General features: G+C 46.1%; 1 protein-coding gene and 1 long non-coding RNA gene across 2 annotated transcripts; one reads left to right on the forward strand and one right to left on the reverse strand.

Annotated features, from left to right (window-relative positions):
* Positions 1-1,783: 1,783 nt before the first annotated feature.
* On the reverse strand, positions 1,784-16,122 carry LOC112547082 (uncharacterized). Its single transcript, XR_012902543.1, has 3 exons — positions 15,992-16,122; positions 11,083-11,170; positions 1,784-2,387 (listed from the first exon to the last, which is right to left on the reverse strand). It is a non-coding gene; the product is annotated as an uncharacterized LOC112547082 (long non-coding RNA).
* On the forward strand, positions 16,018-22,478 carry TMEM18 (transmembrane protein 18). The gene is made up of 5 exons (XM_006130962.3): positions 16,018-16,147; positions 16,969-17,089; positions 19,139-19,193; positions 21,703-21,796; positions 21,885-22,478. The coding sequence occupies exons 1-5, from the start codon at positions 16,100-16,102 to the stop codon at positions 21,972-21,974; spliced, it is 408 nt and encodes a 135-aa protein (XP_006131024.1). The 5' UTR covers positions 16,018-16,099; the 3' UTR covers positions 21,975-22,478.
* The last annotated feature ends 5,384 nt before the right edge of the window (positions 22,479-27,862 follow it).

Raw genomic sequence — 27,862 nt, forward strand, 5'->3', positions numbered from 1 at the left:
TTCTCTCTTCTCGGACACAGTGGTTAAAAGGTTCCTTATGGGTCTGGAGAAACTGTACCCTTCGGTTAGGCCCCCGCTTCCCGCCTGGGACCTCAACCTGGTGTTACGCAAACTTATGTCACCCCCCTTTGAGCCGTTAGCTATGTGTTCCCTGAAGCAGCTCTCCTGGAACATTGCTTTCATTGTGGCCATTACGTTGGCTGGTAGGGTTTCCGAACTGAGGGCGTTGACTATAAACCCGCCCTACCTGCTGTTTTCAGATAATAATGTGAGGCTCCGCCCTCACCCGGCCTTTCTCCCCAAGGTGGTGTCACCGTTCCACTTGTCTCAGGAAATTTACCTCCTGATTTTCTTTCCAAAACCCCATGCCTCCCCCAAGGAGCAGGTGCTCTATTCCCTGGATGCTAGATGAGCGCTAGCGTTCTACATCGATAGGACCAAGCCCTTTCACAGATCCCAACAGCTGTTCATTGCTTTCGGAGACAGGGTAAAATGGTTACCTATTTCGACCCAGAGGCTGTCAAACTGGGTCGTGGAGTGTATCAGGGAGTGTTATGTACTGGCCGGCAAGACACTGCCCCGGGTTACAGAGCACTCTACCAGGGCGCAGGTGTCCTCAGTAGTGTTTGGGGCTCAGATACCAATTACTGAGATTTGCAGGGCAGCCACATGGTCGTCCCCTCCATACCTTTACGGCGCACTATGCGCTAGCACAACAGGCCAGGGAGGACGCAGGGGTGGGCTCTGCAGTCCTCCATTCTGTGGTGTAAATATGTTTGGATATCACTGTCTCTTTGCACTTGCCTTTTCTGTGTTTATCTGGTCGAATAAATTTGTTGGGTTTATTCAACATTTGCATGAGTTTTTGTTGTCTGACTGTTCCAACCCTTCCTCCTTGATGTGGGGTTGGCTTGGAAGTCATCTACTTCGAATGGACATGAGCAACCACTCGAAGAATAAAAGAACAGTTACTTACCTGTAACTGTTGTTCTTCGAGATGTGTTGCTCATGTCCATTCGACTGCCACCCTACTTCCCCTTCATCGGAGTGTCCGGCAAGAAGGAACTGAGGAGGGGCAGCGCCGGCAGGGGTACTTATGCCCTGCCATGGTGGCACCACTCCATGGGGCACCCTGCCGGCGCTACGGGTACCACTAGGGAAAATGCTCCGGAAGATGCGGTGCACGCGGTGCGCACACCTACTTCGAATGGACATGAGCAACACATCTCGAAGAACAACAGTTACAGGTAAGTAACCGTTCTTTTCTTCCCCCATCGGGAATTTACTGTTGGGGACGTGCCAATGCCCACGTGTGTTGTGGGGGACGCGGCCTACCCCAGCTAATGCGGCCCTACACGGGGCGGATGGACCACAACCGGGCACGGTTCAACGACCGCCTCAACCGGGCCCGCAACCAAGTCGAGTGTGCCTTCTGGCGTCTGAAAGCCCGGTTCCGCTGTTTGCTCACCCGTCTGGAGGTAGTGGCCTCATGCTGCGTGCTCCACAATCTCGTGGAGCGAAAGGGAGAGGCCTTCCTCCCGGCATGGATAGCAGGTAAGGGCCAGGCCTTCGAACAGCCCCTCAAAGCTGCCATCCGCCAGGTGCACAGCGATGGGGTGAGCATCCGGGAGGCCCTGATGGAGAAGTTCTCCCAGGCTCCATAGTAGGGTCGCCTCTGTCTCCCTTGATATCTCCCTCCCATCCCCAACCTCTCCCTCCTCCCCTCACCTTACCTCCCAATAAACAACCAACATAAGTTTTTTTGGAACACAACATTTCAAACTTTATATTTACAATGGATGGGGGGGATGTAGTGTGGGAGGGGGGAGGAGGCTCTCACCTGGGAGGGGGAAGCTACTGCTGGGAGGGGTGGCCCCTGCGACTGCCTCTGCAGAGGCGGACTTGGACAAGGGGATCAGGCCACGTTGGGGCAAGTAGCACGGAGAGGTGGGTAGGAGAAGGAGGGGGCATTGCGGGATCAGGAGGAGCAGGGGGCATTGCGGGAGCAGGAGGGGCGGGAGCAGGAGGGGCAGGAGGAGGAGGAGGAGGAGGAGGAGGAGGGGACACGGGCATTGCTATGGGAGGGATGGCGGGTGGATGGGGCACTGCCATGCTGTAGTGCACGGCATGCCCAATGTGAGAGGTGAGAGCAGTGATTGCATCTGCCACTCGCTCACATTGGGCCTGGAAGTGGCCCCAGGCCTGCTGGCACCACTCAACGTCTGCCTCCACCCGCCGGGTGATGGCCACCTCAATGCACTCGATGGTCTGCACATGCCGCTGAAGCAGTTGGTCCCACTGCCGGACTCGCCGGCTTTGGGCTTGGGTGGTTGAGGGTGCTGCCGCTGCCGCAGGACTAGAGGGTCCCCCGCTCCTGCTCGGTCCCGCTGCAGGGAACAGAGGAAAGGATGGGTCAGTCAGGCAGCCCAGCCATGGTCCCCGCATCCTATGCCCTCCGCCCCTGAGGCCAGGTGACACCACGGGACTGTGGCTTAGGCCCACTCTCTCTCCCCCCCGTCCTACTCGCCCCCCCCCGTGTTGCATGTTTGCATACAGCACTGCCCCCGAGAAGGGCGCTCCTCCATGTATTGTAACCACCGGTCTGTGTCCTGGCTCCTTGGGGGGTGGGAGGGTGCTTGTGTTGTGTTAACCTGTGGTACTCCCTGCCAGAGGAGGCTGTGAGGCTTTGGGCTAATCAATGGTGTTTGACAGGGAGCAAGATGAATCCCCATACAGTACCTGGGAGCACATCTGGCAGACGTGGTCTGGGCTCTCAGATCCCCATCACGTGGATGTCCCCTGGACAGAACCAGGGGTGCCTGGGGAGTGTACCATCCTTGGAGCGAAACTCAAGTGGCCCTAGGGCCAGCCCGAGCACTTCCCCTCCTGCTAGCCCTCACACACGTAGCCCAGGGACGTGTGTGGTCGCAGTGGGGACTTCTCTTGGGGGGCCAGCCAAGGCACCGGGAGCAGATGAGGGGCTCAGTGGGGGCCACACTCACAAGGCAGTGACGCTGTGGTTTTCCCAGCAGCAGCTGGCTGTGCCTCATCGCCAGGCATGGGACAGTGTGCCGTTCTGCGTGCTGCAGCCTTGAGGAGCTGTGGGCTGTGGCCTGAGCCCCTGGGGCCCTGGCCGGATCCAGCCGGCATCCACCCTTCCCCCCTGGTCCAGACGTGAGTGAGCAGCACGGTCCCAGACATGACCTGGAGCTGCCTGCCGCAGCCACGTGCCGCTCGGTCACCAGGCTGCACGTGGCTGTACATGCTGCATATTGCTAATGCTACACAGCGTGCAGCTCACACTGCCTAAGTAATGCTTCCTCCTCCTCCCCACCCTGGATGCCTGGCTTCCACCCGCCCTTGTGAGTGCAAAATGCAACACTCACCAGTGGATCCTTCCCCAGACTCTGAGAATGCACAGGAGACATCAGGGCTGCCAGAGAGGGCCTCCACCTGGAGGATCCCACTGCTCCCCTGGTCCTCCTCGTCCTCCGACCCACTGGGCAGCTGTTCTTCCTCCCCTGCCTCACTGGACCTGGTGACGGGGGGAGGTGGCGCCTGCTGGTGTCCACAGGAACCGAGGGTCCCTGGGATGGTGCCTGGCCCAGGATGCCGTGGAGCCACTGGTAGTGCGGGCAGGTGTCGGCTCCTGCCCCCTGGCCCTCGCTGGCCCGGACGTAGCCCAGGCACAGCTCTTTCACCTTAGCCTGGACCTGCTCGAGGGTCCAGGCTGGATGACCCTGGTCAGAGAGCACCTGGGCCATGCGGCGGGAAATGTCCACGTTGCGCTGACGAGAGCGGATGTCGTGGAGAGCTTCCTCATCAGCCCACAGGTCCAGGAGGGCCTCTATCTCCCCTGAGGACCAGGACGGGGCACGCCGCTTCGTGCCCCTTGGGGCCTCCTGCGCTGGGGGTACGAGTTGTTCCCCCCCGGAGCGGCCATCCTGGTGGTCTGGTGGCTGATGGGGAAGGCAGCAGAGCCACGTGGCAGAGCTATGGGCAAAGGCGGCAGAAGGGCTTCTGCCTCGTGGCCTCTGCAGGCTGCGTCTGCCTTTAAGGGGGCTCGGGTTACCAGGAAGTCCGGGAGCTGCCTGCAGGTACAGAGCGGCCAAGCGGCCACTAAGGCTTATTTCTGTTGAGGCTGCTTTTGCGCAAAATGTCTTGGCTGCCTGTCTACACTGGCCTCTTGCGCAAGAAGCACTGATTTCTTACATTATAAAGTCGGTGTTCTTGCACAAGAACTCACGGCCAATGTAGACAGAGAGCAAGTTTTTGCGGAAAACCATCTGCTTTTGCGCAAAATCTTACTAATGTAGACACAGCCTGTATGTTCCATCATTACTAGATAGCACTAAGCTACAGTTCTATGAATATGTATGAAAGATATACATGTAGGCTGTGTCTAGATTGGCCAGTTTTTTCAGAAAATCAGCCGCTTTTCCGGAAAAACTTGCCAGCTAGCTGTCTACACTGGCTGCTTGAATTTCCGCAAAAGCACTGACGATCTCATGTAAGATTGTCAGTGTTCTTGCAGAAATACTATGATGCTCCCGTTCAGGCAAAAGTCCTTTTGAGCAAAACTTTTGCGCAAAAGGGCCAGTGTAGACAGCTCAGATTTGTATTCCACAAAAAAGCCCCAATCGCGAAAATGGTGATCAGGGCTTTTTTGCGGAAAAGCGTCCATGCCAATCTAGACGTTCTGTTCCGAAAATGCTTTTAACGGAAAACTTTTCAGTTAAAAGCATTTCCAGAAAATCATGCCAGTCTAGACGTAGCCGTAAGATATACATGTATCATGTAAAATAAGAAGAGGTTACTCACGTTGTGTAGTAACAATGGTTCTTCGAGATGTGTCCCCGTGGGTGCTCCACTCAAGGTGTTGGGTCCCGACCCGGCGCTGCTAGTCAGAGATTTCCAGAGCCGTAGCCGGGCTGGACCGTGCATGCCTGAGAGCAGCGCGTGGCATTCGCGCCTTTGCAATGTCTCGCGGTCCGGCCCCCCCTCGTCAGTTCCTCTCACCGCTCGGTCTCTGAAAGATAAAGCAGAAAGACCCGGAGCGGGAAGGAGGGTGGGTCGTGGAGCACCAACGGGGACACATCTCGAAGAACCATCATTACTACACAACGTGAGTAACCTCTTCTTCTTCGAGTGGTCCCCGTGGGTGCTCCATTCAAGGTGACTACAAAGCAGTAACCCAGAATGCGCTCCGGGTCAGTTATTTTCTACTGTGGATAGAACCGCAGAGGCCACCGCGGCATCTGAAGCCTACCTCCTAGTTATGGCATAATGATGCGCAAAAGTTACACTAGAGACCCAGGTAGCCGCGCGGAAGATATCCGCAAGGGGAACTCCCCTTGCAAAAGCTGTGGAGGTTGCTACTGATCTCGTAGAGTGAGCCCAAGGTAAAGAAGGAAGAGGTTTGTTCCAAATCGAATGGCAACTTGTAATACAAAGAGTAATTAGTTTTGCAATGCGCTGAGTGGAAAGTGCCTTGCCCTTGGATTTCTGTGCCATAGATACGAACAGCCTGTCCATGCGCCGCCATTGGCGGGGTCTGTCTATATAGAAAGAAAGCGCACGTCGGACATCGAGGGTGTGGAAAACAGCATCCTTACTTGAGGAGTGAGGCTTGGGGTAAAAAGCTGAGAGGACAATAGGCTCGTTAATGTGAAAGGAAGAGCAGACTTTGGGAATAAAGTCCGGCTGTAATCGTAGCATTACCGTGTCTTTGGAAAAAAACGTAAAAAGAGGGCTTGCCATCAACGCCCCCAGTTCACTCACCCTTCTCGCTGATGTAATTGCAAGTAGAAAGACGGTTTTCATGGTTAGCATATGTAAAGAAACCGACGCTAGAGGCTCAAAGGGAGGATACATAATGGTATCCAACACTAAATCAAGATTCCAAGAAGGGGGAGGCGCCCTTCGTGGTGGGTATAAATTCATGAGCCCCTTTAAGAACCTCTTTGTAATTAGATGAGAGAAGAGCGAGGAACCCTCTGCTGGATGGTGGAAGGCACTAATAGCTACTAAGTGCACCTTTAAAGATGATAGTGCAAGTCCCGAATTTCGTAGATGAAGAATGTAATCAAAAACGGGATGCAGAGGAGATGAGAGAGGCTGTATGTTATTTTGAAGGCACCACTTAGAAAATCTCTGCCACTTTGCAAGGTAAGTGTTCCACGTAGACTCTTTCCTGCTATGTAGAAGTATGGCTTTGACCTGTTCAGAGCACAGGTTTTCATCTCCTTTTAACCATTCAGGAGCCACACCGTCAGATGTAATGCCTGAAGTCTGGGGTGTAACAGAGAGCCTTGTTCCTGAGAAAGAAGATCTTGGTGGAGAGGAAGGAGGTATGGTGGCTGAATCGACATTTTGTGTAAAAATGGATACCAAGCTTGCCTGGGCCAGGCTGGTGCTAGCAAAATGACAGTCGCCGCTTCTGCTCTGATTTTCTCCAGTGTTCTGGAGATGAGGGCCATAGGGGGAAAAGCATACAGAAGTGCCTTCTTCCATCTGACCAGAAGCGCATTGCCGAGGGAGCCCTTGCCAAGCCCTACTCTGGAGCAATATAGGCGACACTTCTTGTTGTTGGACGTTGCGAAGAGATCTACAAGGGGCATACCCCATCTGCAAAATATCGCACGAACTACATCTGCCCTTATTTCCCACTCGTGGTCCATGGGAAAACGTCTGCTGAGGGAATCTGCAATTACATTGGGGGTGCCAGGTAAGTACGATGCTATTATGGTTACGTTGTTCTGTATGCACCAATTCCAACACCGCACTGCTTCGGCGCATAGGGAGCGTGATCATGCTCCTCCCTGCCTGTTCACATAATACATCGCTGCTACATTGTCTGTCAGTATCCTTACTGAAAGACCTTCGATATGCGGGAGAAAATGTTTGCATGCATAGAAAATTGCCCGGAGCTCCAATTGATTGATGTGAAGACGCCTCTCACTGAGAGACCATTTGCCTTGGGTTCGTTCATTGCCCGTGTGGGCACCCCAGCCAATGAGTGAGGCATCTGACGTTCTCTGTACCGATGGTTGTTGTCGGTGGAATGGAACTCCCAGCAGAAGATTTTGCGGCTTCGTCCACCAACGCAGAGATCTTTGAACATGTGAAGGTAGCCATACTACTTTGTGAATGTCGTGCCTCATGGGAACATAAACCGTGGACAGCCAATGTTGGAGGTTCCTCAGGTGAAGCCGCACATGAGGAACTACAATGGTGGCAGCCACCATGTGACCCAGGAGACGAAGGCAATTGTGAACCGAGACACTCACATTCCTGTTGAGTACGGTAACGAGGTCTTTGATCGCTTGAAATCTTTCCTGAGGTAAGTATGCCCTCGCCGTGCGCGAATCGAGGTTTGCCCCTATAAACTTTATGGATTGCGTCGGAGTAAGTGTTGATTTCTGCTTGTTCAGGAGGAGACCGAGGGATTCGAATGTTTGTTCGATCATCGCCACCATCTGCGACGCCTCTTGCTCCGTGGAACCTTTTATTAAGCAATCGTCCAGGTACGGGTATATTATCACCTATAGCCAACGCAGATGAGCTGCTACGACAGCCAGGGTTATTGAGAAAGCTCTGGGTGCTGAAGCAAGACCGAATAGCAGAACCTGATACTGAAAATTATCGTGGCTTATCACAAATCATAGAAACTGTCTGTGAGCGGGATGAATTGCGATGTGAAAGTACGCATCTTGTAAATCGAGGGCAGCGAACCAATCGTTGTAATCGAGGGATGGGATTATGGAACTCAGGGTCACCATTTTGAAGCGCTGCCTGCGAAGATAACAATTTAGACGGCGTAGATCGAGAATGGGTCTCCAGCCCCCCATTTTCTTTTCTGTTAGGAAGTATCTCGAATAAAACCCTCTTCACTTGAACTGATCTGGGACCCTCTCTATCGCTCCGATGGCAAGGAGACGATGAGCTTCCTATCGCAGGAGGTTTTCGTGAGATGTGTCCCTGAAAAGGGACGGGGAAGGTGGGATGGTGGGGGGAATGGAAGTGAAGGGAATGGTGAAACCGATCTTTATGACTTCTAGTACCCATTTGTCCGATGTTATTTTGACCCATTGGTGATAGTAGGGTCGTAAGCGATGGTGGAAAATGGGACTTGTGTGCACAACAACGATTGGTAGCATTCACTTGCCCTCGATAAAAGAGTCAAACTTGCTGTTTAGAGGTGGACGTGCCCGACACTCTAGGTGGTGGTGGGCACCTTCGCTGAGGCCGCTGTCTAGGTCGGGACTGGTCGAACGGGCGATTTTGCTGTCTCCGAGGCTGGTAATTGTACCGTCTTTGATACGGGAAATAACGACGACAGCGGAATGGGGGTACATACATTCCCAGTGTACAAAGTGTTGTTCTTGAATCTTTGCCAGTATGAAGTACCTCGTCTGTCTTCTCTGTAAATAATTTTACCCTGTCAAAAGGAAGGTCCTCAACCTTGGAGTGTAGCTCCTTGGGTACCGCTGCTGTGGCGAGCCAGGACAAGCGTCTCATAGACACTGCTGTTGCTACTCCTCGAGCCGCTGTGTCCGCCACATCCATAGCTATCTGGAGATTAGCTTTTGAACACGCATAGCCTTCCTTGAGGATCGTCCGTAACAGCTCTTTATTGGCATCCGATGATCTTTGGGCCAGCTCTGTAAGCTGCGCGATATTATCGAAACTATGGTTCGCCAACAGGGCTGCATAATTCGCTATGCAAAGAAGCCAACGTGGCCAATGAGTATACTTTGCGGCCAAATATATCCATTTTTTTTGCCTCCTTATCTGTCCCTACACTTTTCAGCTGTGGGTTCTTAGCCCTTTGGAGAGCTGCATCGATGACCAAGGAGTTTGGCTGAGGGTGGGTAAAGAGGAATTCTGAGTCTTTAGATGACACAAAATAACGTTTTTCCGCTGGTTTCGAAGTTGGAGCTGTCGAAGCTGGGGTATGCCAAATTTCTTCTGCTAACTGTAGGATTGCCTCATCAATAGGGAGAGCGACCTTAGATTGTTGTTTAGGATGTAAATTTCTCCAGAGTTTGAATTGTTTCGTCTGGACATCTGATAGTTGGACGTCCTGAGACTGGGTACTCTTCTAAAAAGATCCTGAAATTCCTTTGTGTCATCAGGAGGAGAAGAATCTCCTGCAAACACAGCATCGTCTGGGGATGACGAAATATCTTCTGGAGATACAGTATGCAGGCGATGGTCCATATCCAAAATTTGTCCTTCCTCGGGCTCCGACAGGTGAGCTGGGGCCGAGGGGGTCTCTGACAGAGGTCTCGCACTCCGACATTCCTGGATTGGAGGTGATTGTTGTGATGCACAAGGGGCTTGACAGCAGCACAGACGGGACCGGGACTGAAATCTACCGTGTTCATAGGATGAACGGTGGCTCCTGTAATTAATGTGCTCCGGGGACGATCGTCGCGAGGAGTATCTGCTAGCATACCTCCTATGATAAGATCTTGGAGGAGAGTAGCTAGGTGAGCGAGACCGATATGATCCCTGATGATAATAGGGATACCGGTCGCAATGGCCAGAGTGACGAGACCTTGATCTCCATCGCGGAGAACACATTGCCTGACCGTGAGACATTGAGTAATCTCTGACCCCCGCTGAATGACACGGTGAAAGCAAAGGTTCAGGTGAAAATTTTGGTGATGGTGAAATGGAGTGTCTTGGCATTGACTTTCTAGCAGACTTCGTAGGGACCTTAGATGCATGGGCATCTTCCCTCCCTTGTAATAGTAAAGAACGGGGGGAGAGGGGAGGGGATTGACCCTCCGTCCTGTGCACTGTGGTATCATGCCACTGAGCCAGGCTCGCACGCGGGGCCGTGGGCAGCTCCCTGTCTGCCAAGGCTGTTGAGCGCAAGCGATTTCCCGGTGCCGACTCGGTGCGCTACGGGACGCCCTGCTGTTGGGCCCACTCATGCTCCTCCTCGGGCCCGTCACTAATTGCCGACTCCGGCGCCGGCTGCAGTGCCGGCTTGTTATGAGCCATCGGCGCCACTTGCGGTGCCGCTGTAGATTGCGGCTGCACAGTCGGTCCCGGTTCAAGCACCTCCGGCGGTGCCGATTGCTCTCGGTAAGCCAAACGCTTAAAGGCGTTCAGAGCCGGTGCCAATGACGATCGGCTCAGAGGTGCAGGCATTGCCGACAGTGCCCAGTGTGGCGTTTCTTGGTGCCCCATCACTCCGGACGTACCTGGCTTCTGTCCCTGACTGATCCGGGACAATGAAGTGGCTGGAAGAGAGCGTGACGGAGACACTCTCTTTCTCTTTGACCCCATCACCGCTGGCGATCGCGATCTCCTTTCTGCCCTGCGGGAGGTTCTGACACCTGGTCATTAGAAGCTGTAAGGCCTTATCGCACAGTAGGAGTTTCATTCTCATGTCTCTCTCCCTGCGTGCTCTGAGTGTCAATTTCGCGCAATGGGCGCATTTCTGTGGTACTTGCGATTCTCCTAGGCATCTGATACAGGTCGCATGCCCGTCAGACGCCGGCATCGCTTCCTTACATTGCGCACACCGTTTAAACCCGGATGAGCCGGACATGATGTTAACAACTTAACTATATACAAGTAAACTAATAGTTTTCTTTAAAAAAAAAAGTTTAACAATTGAACTACTAACTAACTAACTAACTATAGGTACTAGAATTTAAACTGTCTATAATAAATTCCCTTTTTTTTTTTTTTTTTAAGAACGGCTTTTCTCTGAGGAGATAAGCGGCGCTCCGCCAGCAACCACAGGCAGTTGAGAGGAAGTGACGAGGGGGGGCCGGACTGTGAGACGTTGCAAAGGCGCAAACGCCACGCTCTGCTCTCAGGCATGTGCGGTCCGGCCCGGCTACGGCTCTGGAAATCTCTGACTAGCGGTGCCGGGTCAGGACCTGACACCTTGAGTGGAGCACCCACGGGGACCACTCGAAGAAGAACTATATTTAGTTTAAACAAAAAACTTCACCAAAGAATCAATGCCCACAAAACAGATATTAGACAGGATCACAAAGAAAAAACACTTTCTTGCCATTTCAACCAGAAAGGACATTGTCTCAATGACTTGATTACCTGCATCCTGCTTCAAAGACCTTTTCAGACCACACTTGAAAGAGAATCCTCTGAACTGTCATTCATACTTAAATTCGACACTTTACGCCTAAGTTTAAACAAAGACATTAATTATCTTACCCATTACAAAGATAGCTTCTCCAATTATCACCGCTAATATCATTAGCTCACAGACATTTACGTCCCCCCTCCCCCATTCCCCTTCTGTTCTGAAATTTGATTTGTCCTTTTCATGTGTGTTCATTTTTTTTAATTGTATCCTTTGGTATATATGGTTGTGACAATTTTCTTCCACTATTTGATCTGAGGAAGTGGGTCTGGCCCACGAAAGTTCATCACCTAATAAACCATCTTGTTAGTCTTTAAAGTGCTACATAGTCCTGTTTTTTGTTTCAGCTACACCAGACTAACACGGCTACATTTCTGTCACTATATTTAGTTTATGTCTCTTAATCCACTTTTGCTGTATTATTGTGCTCTTTCCAGTTGCATTGTTATACTGTCTGACATACATGCATTGGGTGTCCCATGTATATGTAAAAGGGATCAGAACATGCCAATATTATGACATACAACAAGGCTGTGTATTTCTGTATTACTTTTTGTCGTATTCTATTATACTATACTATAATTGCTCTTCTTTTTAAGAAACATAAATTCTGGTTTTGAAGAATAACTGTTTATCCTCTGTGTTCTCAAATTAGGGATTAGCAGGATTAGGCTGCTCCGGAGAGTCCTCCGTGGGTCAGAGATAAACCACCTGGCAATACTCTGGAAATTCCTATAGGGTGGGCTATCCCCTTCTGCCCATTTGGGCCAACTAACAAAAGTGCCTTGGATCCAGAATTGTTGGGTTAACAATACTAGTAAAACCACCAGCAATGTTATGCTCTAAATATAAGATGTCTCAAATATTTAAGCTTTCCCAAAAAGAGAAAGATCTCTTCAATAGCAGAGCATAAGACTTTAGTAATATAAATTATACGTATGAAGACGTGGCCAGGCATACATGCTGCTATGGAGCAGACATGCATGAATGTTATATTATAGCAATGATTACTTCTTTTACTTTTATTTTCTTAAATATATAAGTTTAAGGTATTCATATTTATCGTGCAAAAATTAGAATTTTCATCAATCTGACATAAGGGTAGCCTAAAAAAATATTACTGAAAGTTTTAAGTCTTACACTATTGAACAGAGGGAACACAGAACTGTGACATTGTGAGGCTGAAAGCAAAATTTTGGAGCTTGAGGTTCTTGCATACTGAAAGCAGTTTTCTTTACTAATTTTCTCCTCTGACACACGTTCCAAAAGGTCACTGCTAAATGAGTGATTTATTTCTTCAATTTCTTTTTACCTTTCTACTGTGCATGCTTATTGGATAACTAGAAACAACATTTCTTCAGTTTGTTCTGTGCATTAGTAGTAGCATGTGCCATTGCTGGGTTTGGGGATAGATTTCACCCACTCCTCTCTAACAATTTCTTGTACTCTCATTAGCAGGAGGCTAAAATGATTTCTCACTCTCCCCTGTATCAGTTCCTGTCTCTTCAATCACTCAGAAAAGCTCTACCAACGTCAACTGCCTGACATAGAGAGTGTGTTTACACATCAATTTAGGTCGAGGTCTGAACTCAGGGTCAAGCAAAAATGTGCTAACCTTGCACTCAAACCCAGGATCCTGTAAGTCTGAACCTGTGTGGCAACCAGCTTGTTATGGGAGATTTTGTAAGACCAGCAAAAGTCCTATCCCGCTGTCAGTAACATGGACTATTGATTATCATGTTCATTGCCCAAAGCTCTAGGCCCTTTGTAGCAACCTTAGCATAACTAAGTAAGCCAGAGGGGAGGAGGTTGAATGGCTACAAGTGAACATGACTCTTCTGCCATCCTGTTTGTTTTTAAAATTGTTGAAGCATGTGGCTTAGAAAAACAGGAAAGCCTATAGTCTACCTATGCTTGATGGCTGATATAAAAAATACAGCTGTACAAAAAATGACGAAGTTGATTTCTTAATTTTCTATTTTTTTGACATTTTAGATTGATATTTTGTTGTAACATTTGTAGGCATAAAATGAGTAAAAGATAGTGGGGACAGGAGGAGGAACAAAGGACAAAAGTTAAGTGGACTCTTTAGTGAATCCATCAAAATATCCCCAGTGACAGACAGGGGGCTGGCCACTAGAAACCTGTGTCTGACCCAGAGACCACTCCAAACTTTGTGTTAGCTACCAATTTCCTGACATCTTCAAAAGAGAACTGTCAGGCAGTTGTCTGTGTATATTCCATAGCATAACAAGCATGGACCTAACTGCTGTGGCAAACATTGCAAATATCTCACGCATTATACTACAATTTTTCCAAAGCTTAGACAGGATGCAGGAACTCTCTGAAAGGAGCAATGGGCATAAGTTGGCAGCGGTTGGGTCTGTTGATAGAGTGGAACACTGATTTTGGTCCCAGAAGATTAGAACAAACTGGTAGGATTGCATAGTTATGCAGCTATGAGACGATGACCAGGGGCTACTAAACTTTCACATGTAAAAACACTTTAATGGAACTTTGCAAATTGCTTTCCCTCTCCCTGAAGTGCAGCAATACCAGAATGAGTGCCACTATGACAGCTGAGGAGTGAACAATGATAGCCCTATAGAAACTCGAAACACCAGACAGTTACCAGTTAGTTGGGAACAAATTTGAGTGGACAAATCTGTAGCAGGGGCTGCTGTGATCCAAGTAGCCAGAACAATCAATACCTTTCTGCTATGAAAGATAGTGAATCTGACAAACATGCAGGACATTGCGTAGGGCTTTGCCACAATGAGGTCTCTTAACTGTGGAAAGGTAATGGATGGAATACATTCCTATCTTGTCACTAGACCACCTTGCCAAAGAGTACATAAACCATAAAAGGTACTTGTCAATGGTGTTACAAGAGCTGGGGAAATACAAGGGGGCTACGTCTACACTGGCACCCTTTTTCGGAAATGCTTAAAATGGATCAGTTGTCTGTTATAAGTATTTCCGGAAAAAGCGTGTTTACATTGGCAGGATGCTTTTCTGGAAAAGCACTTTTTCCGGAAAAGCATCCGTGGCCAATGTAGATGCGCTTTTCCGGAAAAAAGCCCCAATCGTCATTTTCGCAATCGGGGCTTTTTTGCAGAAAAGACTACTGTGCTGTCTTCACTGGCCCTTTTCTGGAACAGTTTTTCAGAAAAAGGACTTTTGTCCGAACGGGAGCAGCATAGTTTTTCCAGAAAAACACTGACAATTTTACAGTAGATCCTCATTGCTTTTCCGGAAAAGCAAGCGGCCAGTGTAGACAGCTGGCAAGTTATTCCAGAAAAGCGGCCGCTTTTCCGGAATAAGTGGCCCAGTGTAGACACAGCCGGGCTGTTTCACCACCATCAGCATGGGATGGTCAAAAAAGGTGCATGCATTGTTAGGAATTTCAGTCTCTTTAGAAAACTCCAAGATATAGCTTTCTTTCCAGACTGGAAAATTAACATTGGAGATATTCAAATACAATAGTTATCTTCAGAAGCCCTCCGTACCCCTTACTCCCATGCCTCATAAAACTGTACACACTCTGCTTAGACAGCAATAAGGAGTAGTTCAATTACAAGCTGAACAAGTGCTGAATGGTTATAGGTCATGCTTTTAGCTATTGAAAGGGAAAATGGTGCAGTTTGTCTAGGTTAGTTCTGTGAAAGCAAATTACCATTGGTGTTGCTGTTTGCTGTATAGTACATGTGTGTGAAAGTTTAAGAGGTTGAAGGATATCACCTCATGGTTAATTAAGAACAGCTGGACACCAGAGCAATAAGGTGAACACTTGAAGGTCACTGCAAAGCAGAGAGGCTTTGAAAACCAGTTTAATCAATTATATGAGTCTTGTGTTATATATGTTCTTAACAAGTTGCCCCCTGCGGTACTGGTACTTGTACTGGTCTGTCCACTGAATTCTTTTCCACCAAACACAGGTAGCACACTGAACAAAGATCCCATTGTTCTGAAACACTATTTTTCTTTAGAAAACACAGGCAGAGACTTTAAAGGCATAAGGTCTGGTGGCAGCGCTCTCTCTCTCTCTCTCCCCTCCCCCCACCCACCGGCCATTAGTCGGGAAGGGGAAACTTAGGGGCTACATCTACACTGGCATGATTTTCCGGAAATGCTTTTAACGGCAAAGCACCTTCGGAAAAGCATATCTAGATTAGCAGGACGCTTTTTGCAAAAAAAAGCACTTTTTGCAGAAAAGCATCCATGGCCAATTTAGATGTGCTTTTCCGCAAAAAAGCCCCAATCGCCATTTTCGCGATCAGAGCTTTTTTGCAGAAAACAAATCTCTGCTGTCTACACTGGTCCTTTTGCGCAAAAGTTTTTCGGAAAAAGACTTTTGCCCGAACGGGAGCAGCATAGTATTTCCGCAAAAGCACTGACAATCTTACATGAGATCCTCAGTGCTTTTGCGGATATTCAACCGGCCAGTGTAGACAGCTGGCAAGTTTTGTCTGGAAAAGCAGCTGATTTTCCAGAAAAAATGGCCAGTCTAGACACAGCCAGGCAGGTTTACTTCATTGTCTCTGTGCTGTAGCACAAACGCCTCGAGCCCGCACATCACAAAAAACTTCAGATTCAAACCCAATGCGGACACCTAATGCTATTTCCCAAACTCTTCACGCCAAGGGCGCCCCACCAATGCAGGAACCAAACCAAGCAGCGCCCACTCCCCCAGCTTCCTTCCGCGCCAGACAGCCAGAGACCCCGCCCGCCTCCCAGAGCAGCGCGGCTAAGCGGCATGTACGCCCCAGAAGAAGGCCGCGCCCACCCTTAGGGAGCACCGCAGCACATCACAGAGCCCAACCCCACACGCTACTGCGTAAGCGGAGTGCAGTCCCTCGCCTTATATACGGAGTGAAACGCCGCGCGCCGCCGCCTCTTTGGCGTCGTGTCTCGCGAGAATGCCTCACGACCTCTCGCGAGAATGAAGGGAGGCGGCCTCTAGGGGAGATGGAGGCGCCGCAGCGCGTGCCTGCCGGGCTCCCTACTATAGTGGCGGTAACTTCCCCCTCCCACCCTGGCGAGGAGCGCGAGGGGTGGGGGCGGAGCTTCCCCGAGAACGGGAGGGGCTGTGGGTGCCCTACGGCGGGGTGGGCGGGGCAGGAGCGTTGTGGGGCCCCGCTGGTCTCTGTTACCGCGGGCACGTGGACTTGTGGGAATGCGGCTGCCGGGGGGGCGGGATGGGCGGAGTGGTCCGGCGGCCTCAGCGCTCGGGCGGCGCAAAGCGCGATTGGGGGGCTCTGAGAGCGGGGCTGCCCCCCCCCCCGCATAAAGGCCCAGCGAGTGGCGTGTGTCCCTGCTGCCCGGGAGTGCCTGAATTCCCAATGGTGGGAGCAGCCCTGTTGATATGGAGTGAGGCCACTCCCATGTGTAAGTGCCCCCAGTGTCCAGGCCAGCCTGCTTTGCTTCACTGTGTTGGCTCACTTGTTTAAGGAAGCATCGAGGGGGAGATTTCTGCCTTACTGTTCCATCGTTTTGTCAGGCTGTAATGCAAGGTTCTGCTTTTAGAACAGCACGTAAGAAAACAGGTTTGCAAGGGACACAAGTAAACAGTCTAAGATTGATACACAGTTGATAAAGAATCAGAGGGGTAGCTGTGTTAGTCTGAAGCTGCAAAAGCGGCGAGGAGTCCTGTGGCACCTTATAGACTAACTGAAGTGTTGGAGCATAAGCTTTCGTGCGCAAAGACCCGCTTCGTCAGACCCACTTTTGCCCACGAAAGCTTATGCTTCAACACTTCAGTTAGTCTATAAGGTGCCACAGGACTCCTCGCCAGTTGATATAGAAGTTTCCTAATTGATTTCATGTTTTGTCTGCAGCAAACAGACTGGTCTGAACCATGGCTATTGGGACTTCTAGTTTTCCACATTCTCTGCTTCCTGCTCACTTGCATTTCATTCCAGCGCTACTACCTACAGATAGGACATTTTCTCTGCATGGGTGAGTAGAGAATTAGTAGCTTGCCTGAGTTTGTGTTGCAGTTTGAAATAGGCATCCATATCTTCACGTATTATTGTACACTTCCTTTATGCCACGCTAATGATTATAATTTTGCTTGTGTTCATTTGTTATTATATATGATCCAACTAGGGATGTTAAATATCGAGTAATTGAATAGCATGAATTCTTATAGGTTACACAACTATTTGATAATCCCAGGAAGCTGGGCTGGCACCTAGTGTGCTGTGGCCCCACTCCCAGGGAGCCCCCTGCTATCCTGTGCTGCTGCCTCTGTTCCAGAGGCAGCAGCACAGGGTGCCAAGCGGGAGCTGGTCTGCGAGGAGAGCCAGTTTATAAACCAGCTTCCTGCAGACACGCTGGCTGCTGACCCAGGATGCTACCTCGGATATAGAGGCAGCAACATGGGGTGTCACCAACTCAGCAGACAGAGACTGCTGCAGGGGGAAAGGGGGGGGGGTGGGAGAGGCTGCTGCGAAGGAGCTTCTATCTGTGGTGGCCCCGGGCTGGTTGCAGAGAGAGACTGGTCTGGCAGCAGCCTCTGTCTGCTGGAGGTCTGAGCTCCCCATAGACAGAGGTTACTCCATCTCTCCCCTTGCACTGTCTCCCCCCACCACCGGTTCCTGTGCCCCCTCTTGCTGCCTCTAATATAGGGGGGATGTGTGTAGCCAGCAAGATTAACGGATAAACCTAGGCCTAAATTGCTGTTATGGAATCATTTTCTGCAAAACAGTGATCCAGGAGGTGATCCTATACATAGATACCTCTTCATTGCAACAGTGTCTCCAAAAATAAGTGATTTAACTGTACTGCCTGTTGATAGTTTGGGTATATATTAGTGTTAGATCAAAGTGTGCACTCTTCACATCACTACAAGTCACAACTGGTTTTTTTTTAAAGCCATAAATAAGCAAAAGAAAAATACAGGATTTTATATCCCTTCACAGGAAGTGAGTTCAGGACCATACCATTATCTGAAAATATACAAAGTTCCAAATGTCTTTGTATAGATGTGCAATTACAATAATTATGAAGTTTACAGCCTCTCTGGGAGCAGTGTCTCAATCAGGTACAACCAGGGATGCAGGGCACTTAGGTAGAAAATCAAAGTCATGTATGAAAGTTTGATTTCTCAGACACATTTTATAAATAAAGTGGATTTAAGATGTTGCTTTAAATTCCTCATATTAAAAATACCACAAAACTGTCAAGCTTTCCTCAGGATGGTCCATTTGTGAAGTACATAGGGAGGAAAGCTGGCAGAGGATAGGAAAGAGATTATTATTTTTGTGACTGCTAAGTAGATATTTCCTAATATCAGGCATTTTTGTTTTTTACTTTAACCTATCCAGGCTTTCAGGCAGTTGTGTTTTCTGAGAACTAAAATGTTTTCTTCGTGTTTTTGCTTAAGAGTAATTTAGTGGATATTGACAAACTTAATTCTAATATAATTACTTAGATTTTGGTGAAATTTTAGCTTTTGCATTAAATTATACAACTGCACTACCAGTAAGAATGACTAAAATTTGAATTTTATACTATAGAATTGATTGTTGATTTTTATTCTACAAGCTTGTACTTGTGCATTTATCACTTTATAATATTGCATTCGTACTGTGTGCTCACATAATGAGCTGGCCCGGCTCTTACTATATTTAAAATGCAGAGCTGTAGTGGGGGTAGCTCCCAGACTCCGTGCAAGCCAGACTGAGCCAGACTGGGCCGGTCCAGCAGGCCCTGTTTGCAGAGAGTCCCCACTAATAGATGCAGCAGCATTGGGGGAGGAGGGCAAGGGAGGACAGGATGGGGCAGACAGCATCATGGTGATGATGCTAGGGGGAACCGTCTTTTAAGGGAGAGCAAGGAGCAGGGGGAATGAGAGTGGTAAACTCAGTTACCTGATAAGCCCAGGCTTATCGGGTAGTCAGCTATTCGACTACTCACATTCTTAGTATACAGACTCAAACTGATCACCGGAAGTCTGTCTTTAAAAAATATTCAACCTAATGCTCATTTCCTTCTATGATGCAGTGGCTTTGGTATATTGTGCTGAATATATCAATGAACTGGCTGCTATGAATTGGAGGTAACTACATAACTTTTATTTTCATATTTAAATGTTTTTATTTGTAATGCTGTCTTTTTTTGTACAGTCCTCAAAAGCAGTTTCTAAATGTAGTATTACATCCTTCAGCCATGAAAAGCGGTATCATGAATGGTTTCATTAGTTAACAAAATATTTGAACATGAAAAGTATAATATCATATGTGATAAATATTATATATTGTTGGGTTTTGTGTACCTAATTCTGATCCTTAGGGGGGAAAAATCATTTACATCAGTTTTCATATGGGTCATTTTTATGCTTTTCTTGATTAACCATTTTTAAGAATACAGGTAGTCCCAGAGTTACGCGGATCCGACTTATGTTACAAACGGGGATTTTCTCGCCCCGGAGGACTCGAGTGGCGGGACGCCTGGTCCCGCCGCCCGCTTCCTCCGGGGCGAGAAAAGCTGCTCCCCATCTCCCTGGTCTGCTGCGGGAGCCAGCAGACCAGGGAGACGGGGAGCAAAGCGGCGGAGGACCCGGGGCCGGACCCGCAGCCGTTTCCAGATCAGTTGATCTGGAAGCGCCGCAGGTCCAGCCCCAGGTCCTCTGCCGCTTTGCTCCGCGTCTCCCTGGTCTGCTGGGGGGGGACGCAGCTAGTGCCCCCCCCCAGCAGACCAGGGGGATGTGGAGCATAGCCCGGGGCCTGTGGTAGAGCAGGTAGGGCGCTGCCGGTTGGTCCCGCAGCACCGCTCCTTGGCGCTACTGGACCAACCCGGCAGCACCCCAGCTGCTCAGCCCCAGGAGTCCTGATTCAGCCGCTGCTGATCAGTTTCAGCAGTGGCTGAATCAGGACACCTGGGGCAGAGCAGCTGGGGTGCTGCTGGGTTGGTCCAGTAGCGCCGAGAAGCGGCCGCGCTACTGGACCAACCCAGCAGCACCCGAGCTGCTCTACCCCAGACGTCCCCAAGTTAGCCGCTGCTGAAACTGACCAGCGGCTGACTACAGGAAGCCCGAGGCAGAGTTGCTCTGCCCCAGGCTTCCTGGAATCAGCTGCTGATCAGTTTCAGCAGCAGCTGACTTGGGGACGCCTGGGGTTCTTAAGTTGAATCTGTATGTAAGTCAGAACTGGTGTCCAGATTCAGCAGCTGAATCTGGATGCCAGTTCCGACTTACATACAGATTCAACTTAAGAACAAACCTACTGTCCCTATCTTGTACGTAACCCGGGGACTGCCTGTACGTTAAGAATAGGTTCAAATGTAGGGGCGGGAAGGCTGTTTTAGTTTTAGTTCAAATTAACTTCAAAAAATATGTGAAAATCTTTTTAAGTCACAAGTAAAATCAGGGTTATGTTTTTTTGAGAGGAGGTGGTTGTAAAATTCACCAATATTTTTATTTGTGTAAAAACATTGACATTTTTCATGATTGGTATAATCCTGAAGGCACAATGCTGGAACAGCAAAGTGTGATAATACCTGTCTGTATTTCAGGAGGCTTTCATGTGCCTAAATAACTTTAAAAATCTGGCCCTAAGTGTTTAGGCATCCAAGTTTTATGTTAAGAAGCCATATTTCACACTTCATCAATTAATAGCACATTAAGTTGCATGTACGCAGCAAGTAGGACTTTCAAAAGTATGTAAGTAGTTAATTGCCACTGAAATCAATGGGAGTTAAGCTCCTAATTGTTTTTAAAAGTCCCATTAGATGCTTATCTTCATCTTTAGATGTCTAAATGCCTTTGCAAATCTGGCTCTTAATTTGTATTTAGACACCTGAATTATGGCCTGATATTTCAGAGGTACTGAACTTCCTTACCTTCCTGTGATTTAAATGAGAGCTATAGGTATGCATCACCCTGAAAATCTGATGATTTTATTTAGTTATCTAATTGTTGAGCTATGTGCCAAACTTGAGACATAAATGCTTGAAAATTCTCGTCTTAATACATAACTGCTTTATGTATTCAAATATCAGGAATAATTGAAATTGGTGTCTACAAAAAGAGAACTGTTGCATAAATGTAAGAGTATGTTTTCTTTCGGATGCATAAGCATAACTTTGTAAAGTGAATGAAAATTGTGTGTTGACAAAGAGGACATTGTATCCATTAGTCACTTTCGGTATTTTTACAATGCAGTTACATACCCACAAGTTGGCCTGAGCCTCACTAGCCCAAGTCATCTTGCATAGGCCAGCTGCAGTTTTTTTTAATTGCAGAAACATACCTCACTTGCAGTATAGATGTTGGGCTTCAGCCTAACCATTAGGATCCTGAAAGGCAGGATAGTCCTTGAGCATGAGCCCAACATCTACACGGCAATCAAACAACCCCTTAGCCTGAGTAAACTGGCACAGGCCAGCTGCAGGCTTTAAATTACAGTGGACACATCCTCATTTCTATCATATTAACAAAAACATTGTGCAAAAATGAAAGGGTAGAATTGGTTGAAATATGCATGCAGAGAAGAACATACATGTACACAAATTATTTTTTATTAAAGCTTTGGAAATATGCTGAGTAATACTTGTTTTATTTATTGCAGGTTGTTTTCTAAATACCAATACTTTGATTCGAGAGGGATGTTTATTTCCCTAGTATTTTCAGCTCCATTGCTGTTGAATGCTATAATAATAGTGGTATGTGTTTAGTTTAATTTTATATTTTTATAAAGCAGATTTTAAATTTAATGTGCCCACATCATATGTCAATCTACTTATTTTTCAGATTGCCTGGGTTTATAAAACATTGAATGTAATGACTGAATTGAAGACACTACAACAGAAAAGAAAAGCAGAAAAAGAAAAGAAAAAATGATTATTGATGTATTTTAATAACATTTTATGTAACCATTCCTTCCATCTTATCTTATTTTTAACTGGGAGCTGCAATATTACCATGTTGTTGTTTTTTACCACCTTCCATATTCTGAGTTTGTCAGCTGCATATCATCCATGTTTATATGTAATATTAACATAACTATGCCAGCAGAAAAATGCTCACCTTAAAAAGCCTTCATGCTCTTTACCATACACTAATTTGTTTCGAGCTGAGCCAGCGTAGCCTCTGCTAGGGCAGATTTCAGCTATTCTGTTCAATAGTCCTTTGTCCATAAATTACATACTTATTTCATAGGCTGCTCATTAAGGTTCTAATTTAATGTCTTTGTAAGTTAATTGAAGTTTTGATACTGATATCAGTGGGTGCATGATGCGTTGAAAAAATGTTTAAAAGTATTGTATTTGTGCATCCCACCATGTATATATTAATAAGCAACTCCTACAGAATCGGTTTACAAATAAAATGTTTGTTTTTTCCCAACTGCTAGTCTTGTAAGTTTAAGTTGAGACATGGTGGTCAAGATGAGTTCTCAGAAAGATTTGACGCTCATGGGTAGACTAACATGAGCACACAGTGCAATAATGAGCAAAAGGAATATTGCAATCCTGGAGAATTTCAAGTAAGAATTGAAGGCTGTTTTACCTCTGTTTAACTCTGGCACTGGTGGAATACTGTGTCCAGTACAGGGGTCCACTGTTCAAAGGAGCTATTGATATTTTCAAAAGAGTTGCTTAAAGAATTAGAAACATGCTCTTATGTGGGAGACACAAAAGGGAATTAAACGTTTGTCATGCAGCATCACAACACTTAACTTTTTGGCAACAGGAGCAATGGGACCCATAAAGAGATAGGCACTTCCTATATGATGCATGGAAAGAGCTAGGTAGCTAAGAATGTGATCCTCAAAGCCAGCACACTAGGTAAGGAGCTTCCTAAGCTGGCAATGGCAAATGCTGACCAAAAGTTGTGTCCTAAGGCCTGTCTGTGTCATCAGAGTTCAGCGCCTATCTTTGCTTAGCGAGCTGTGACTAGGAATCCATCTGGAATCAGGCAGGTTAGGAATAGGGATGTAAAATCCCATTTCATTGGCTAACCAGTTAAATATATTGTTTAACCGGATAACCGATTTGATTGGGTTGGGTCAAGGGGCACTGTAGCCTGACTGGAGCACCGCCCCACCCACCTGCCATTGGGCTGGAAACTCTCCACCCTCTCTTCCCTGCCACTCTTCCCCAACTCCCCCCACAGGCAGGGGTTGCTCCAGTGTCCCAATCGGACCAGCCACTGCCTGTGGGATACCCAGGCCTGCTGTGGATAGAGGCTTCTCCATGGTGCACTGGAGCAGCCGCAGCCTGTGGTACACCAGGGCATCCTACAGGTAGAGGCTGCCCCGGCATCCCAGTTGAAGCAGCCCTAACAGAGAGACATGTTACACTGGTTAAACCTTTACATCCCTTCTTAGGCACCTAACGCATTACTTGCAGAAATGAGTTAGAGACCTCCCTTGTGCTATAAAAAACATAGTGATGACCACTGCACTTGAAAACTTAGTGCAGTGGAAAGCACGCTCATCTATTGGTGAAGCTCATGCAGGCCCAAAAGTCCACCCACAGATCAGTTTATAAGGCTAGGGTCTTCAGGGTCAGAGACATGCCTCACTTTGTCTTGTATAGCAAGACTACAGTGTTGGAGCCTAATAAATAATACTGCTATTCTTAACAGAGTAACATACATGCCTGATCAAAATAGCACGTAGGTAATTGGATATCACCATAATGATACAATACAATAGTTTGCATTCTTTTAAATGAATAGAAGCAGGATTTTACTTAAAAATAAATTAATATGAAGGCACAGTGCCCCCCGACTCCCTGTCGTGTGGATGATCTGTACACATTGGAAGAGAATAGGTGCCAAATCAATAAAGTAGGTGTTTTTAAAAATTGGAATCTTAGCTTTGTTCAGCTCCAGGAAACTCATAAAATATGCATTAGAATGCTAGGTATAATTGAAACAGCACATGGTTTAAACACATGGTTCAAGCACTCTTAAAGATAACTAGCAATACATTTAAAAATAATTTTGCTGTATAAATGACTACAGACAGAGAGAAATATGACTTATGTCCTATACTGATGACTTTTCCTCTGGTTAATCTTTTTGTGTAACATTTTGAAGAAAATTCCACGTTTTAGAGTGAAGGAAATAAATACATACAAGAATGTGTACAAGAATACGTATGTAAAATGGTTTTCAGATTACAGTATATAAAAAAATTGGAATGTGTTTTAACCATAACAGTATCCCTCAGAGAATTAAGCAGAAAGTGGTGATTGTGTTGGTTATAATAGGAATGGATTTATGAAGTGATAGAACAATAAATATAACCTAAAAGCCTACTTACTGACAAACCTAAAATAATTACATCATTAATTCAGACAGTTTTTTCTGGTTTCAGTTTCCTATATGTATTAGTAACTTGGGACTAAATTTTTATTTAGGTGGAAAGCCTGAGTCAACACGTTTTGCCTGACAGATTTTCATGGAGTTTGTATAAGGAAAAATCTCCTGGTCATTGAACCTAGAGCAAAAACAGAGCCAAGGGATAGCTACTCTTACTACTGCTGACTTTGCGCTATAATGAGGAATGCTGTTACTGGATTCATGTTGCTTGCAGAGACCTGTTACACCTCCAACATGCCCAGAGCTCCTCTCAGTCTTACAGGGAGAGTCACTGTGGAACAATGCTAAAAGGTGCACAAGGAATATGTCCACCTGTCATTCTTCCTGTGCCCAACTTTCTCTTCAAAAAGTCGGGGAGGGCTAAGTCAGGATTGTTTTCTGAATTTGCTAAAGAATTGTTAATGCGATAAAATGTGAAGTTAACATAAATGCAGCATTGGTTAATGAACAGAGATAAGGTGAATTTGCTCACAGAGAGTTGATGTGGCTCTGTCCAGGAAAAGTAGAGGAGGGGGGAAAAGAAAACACACTCCTCCAGAACCAAATAGGAATCAGTTTTTAAAATTTCATCCCATATAAGAAAATATGTTCTCTGTCTTGGAACATATTTACTGACAGTAATATTTCTTCAGGTTCAGTAAGACAAAAAGTTAGTTTGCCTCCTTTTTTAAAAAAAAAATTTAAATCTGAGCTAAGCCCATTAGGAATTAGGACACCTACTTGTACTGACACACACCTCAATACAGCGAAGCATGTAGGACTACATTTTTGAAGGAGTTCAGATGCTGGCAGATGCATATTGGTACCTACTGGGATTTTCAAAAGGGTGTCTGCAAGCCAGGATCCTAACTCCCATTGATTTCAATAGGACTGACCATTAAGAACCTGTGTAACTTTAAAACATGACTTGTGGATGGGACTGCACACTTATGTAAACTTATGCTTAGACATACATGCTTTGCTGGATCAGCAAAGTAATTGATAATTTTCATGCATTTATCAAGTAGGAATTTCAGAAAATGTACAACATAACTTTTGCTAGAGTAATATATTATTATTTTTTTTGTAAAGTGTTATCATGAAGGAAGAAGGGTTTTATTGATTTTTTTTAAAAGTAGGTTTAGTAGTTTAAAACTTCTAGAAAAAAAATTAAGTAAAAAAACTAGAATTTTGATCAAAATCACACTGAAGTTTTGGACTCAGGACTGGTATAATCTTTTCTGATTGCTTGTTCTATAGCTATATTTTTAAATAAAAAGAGGTTATATGTTAGGTGTTGAGATGATGAATCACCAAGTTTCTAATTTAGTGAATATTTTATTCCTCTGTAATCATTTTGAATAGTTCCTTTATATTTAGCCTTATGCTTTTTAACATAGTTGGGGAAAATATTTGCAAACACTAACTTTAAAGTGTGAATAAAACCAATTTGGGTAAGTTAACCAAAAGCATCTCTCAGCATAGAAAACTCAGACACTAGATTGTATATACTTTTATTTATTTTAAAGATTTTAAATGTAAAACACTCACAGAATCTTGTATATACTTAAGACATTTGGGAAGTCTTGAGTATGGAAACATTGGTTTGCATCCAATACATATGTAATATAGGTAGTTAATACTACTAGTAATGAAACTAACCACTGAATGGAAATATTTCACATACAAAAATAGACTTCTTTTATTTTTCCAACAATATTTTCCATACTGTCCATCACCAGAGAAGCTAAGCAACTATTTGCAACATATAGGAATTAGCAAGAATGCTTAGACTGTAAGCACTTCAGAGGAGTTATTTTGCGTAATATATATTTTTACTATTGCAAAGCCCATTCACTCATGATTTAAATAAAATATTTCTATAGGAAAATGCTCTTAAAAAGGATAATTTATGCATCGTGCTGAAATGTAAGGTCTAAATTCAGCAGACATGTATATACTTAATGTTGATTCCCATCAAATTACTCAGGGTAATAAAGTTATGCTTGTTCATAAGTGCTTACAGGATTTGGACCTATTACTGTAAATAGATTTTAATTAAATAGCACTTTGGTAAATTGGGAAGAGGGAGAGTTTCCCTTGCTCATGTCTTTATTTTACTCTGCCCAGAACAATATTATTAAAAACTCAGTCTTCCAGACAGGCAGAAGAGCCTGTATTAGAGAAAAAGGATAACAAAATAAACAGTCAAACAAATAAGTTAATTGGCAAGAGCCTGGCTCATTACTGATCTCTCTTTAACTGTAGAAACACTGGAGTTTCGGCAGTACTCTGTATCTTAGCATGATTTGCTGCAGGCTGAGATTTACCAAAGCCATCCTCTATACTACAATTCCTAGCCAGACTTGCTATCCTGTTTATGGGAGAGAGGTTGAGATTAGGCGCTAGCTTGATCCCTTCCCACTGAATAGAGTTGGGTAGTTCCAACCCACCCAGATCACAGAACACTAACCTCAGGACCTAACGCCATGGTTAATAGCACATATTTTTTTATACACCACACCTTGCATCCGTGAGACCACTTCATCCTTCTTAATAGTAAGATTCCCTGTGATATTTTTCCTGCAAAACTATAACAGGGTTATACTGACTACTATGGTGATACTCAGATGACAAGCATTCAATTGAATTAATTAAAACAAAAACTTCATAAAATGGACAAAGTCCAGAATCAAACAAAATAAGCTACCCCTTCTCATCTGCTCATTCAGGGTTCATCTACACAGCAGTGTTATATTTCAAAATAATGTCAAGCTGAAGGACTTTATACTCTGACTCAAGGTAACCCTCATTTTACATGGAATAAGGGAAGTTGAAGGAAGAGTGTTCTTCCTTTGACTTCCTGCTGTGTAGACTGCGCCAAAAGCTGAATTAAGTTATTTTGACTTAAACTATGCAATTGATATAGCTGAAATTGCGTAGCTTAATTCAACTTTAGCCCTGCTCTGTAGATGCACCCTCAAAGGCCTGGGGAAAGATTGCATAGTGCCCTAAAGGCCATCAACATTAGTTCAATTCTGTTAGATAAATAAGAGAGAAAAATTCCAATGTTGAGAATCCTGTTGTGGGAAGCATCCTGTCAAGCTCTAGTCCTTCAGATCTCAGCACTGTAAGCATGTCAGAAACTTCAATTGTCCCAATGGCAGGAAATGTACAGAAAAGCAGCCCTTCATAATTTAGAGGAGTACAGGACGCCTGTGGGAGCTGCCCTCAACATACAATTTGGAGGGTCTACACTAGACCCGCTAAATCGAACTCTAGAAAATCAACCTCCAGAGAGTTGCTCTCCATAGTGTAGACATGCCCAATATGAATGAAAAAAACCCAACAATTTTCTCACTAACTTCTTTCTTGATCACTGTTGACAACAACACTATTTTGCCTGTCACTCAGGTCTCTAA

This window comes from Pelodiscus sinensis, chromosome 3, assembly GCF_049634645.1.
Source record: "Pelodiscus sinensis isolate JC-2024 chromosome 3, ASM4963464v1, whole genome shotgun sequence".
Taxonomy (NCBI): Eukaryota; Metazoa; Chordata; order Testudines; family Trionychidae; genus Pelodiscus; species Pelodiscus sinensis.

Coding starts and splice junctions, on each gene's coding strand:
- TMEM18 (XM_006130962.3), top strand. CDS start 16,100: ATGGAGGCGCCGCAGCGCGTGCCTGCCGGGCTCCCTACTATAGTGGCG. Junction 17,090..19,138: donor AGGACATTTTCTCTGCATGG/GTGAGTAGAGAA, acceptor TCTATGATGCAG/TGGCTTTGGTATATTGTGCT. Junction 21,797..21,884: donor TGAATGCTATAATAATAGTG/GTATGTGTTTAG, acceptor CTTATTTTTCAG/ATTGCCTGGGTTTATAAAAC.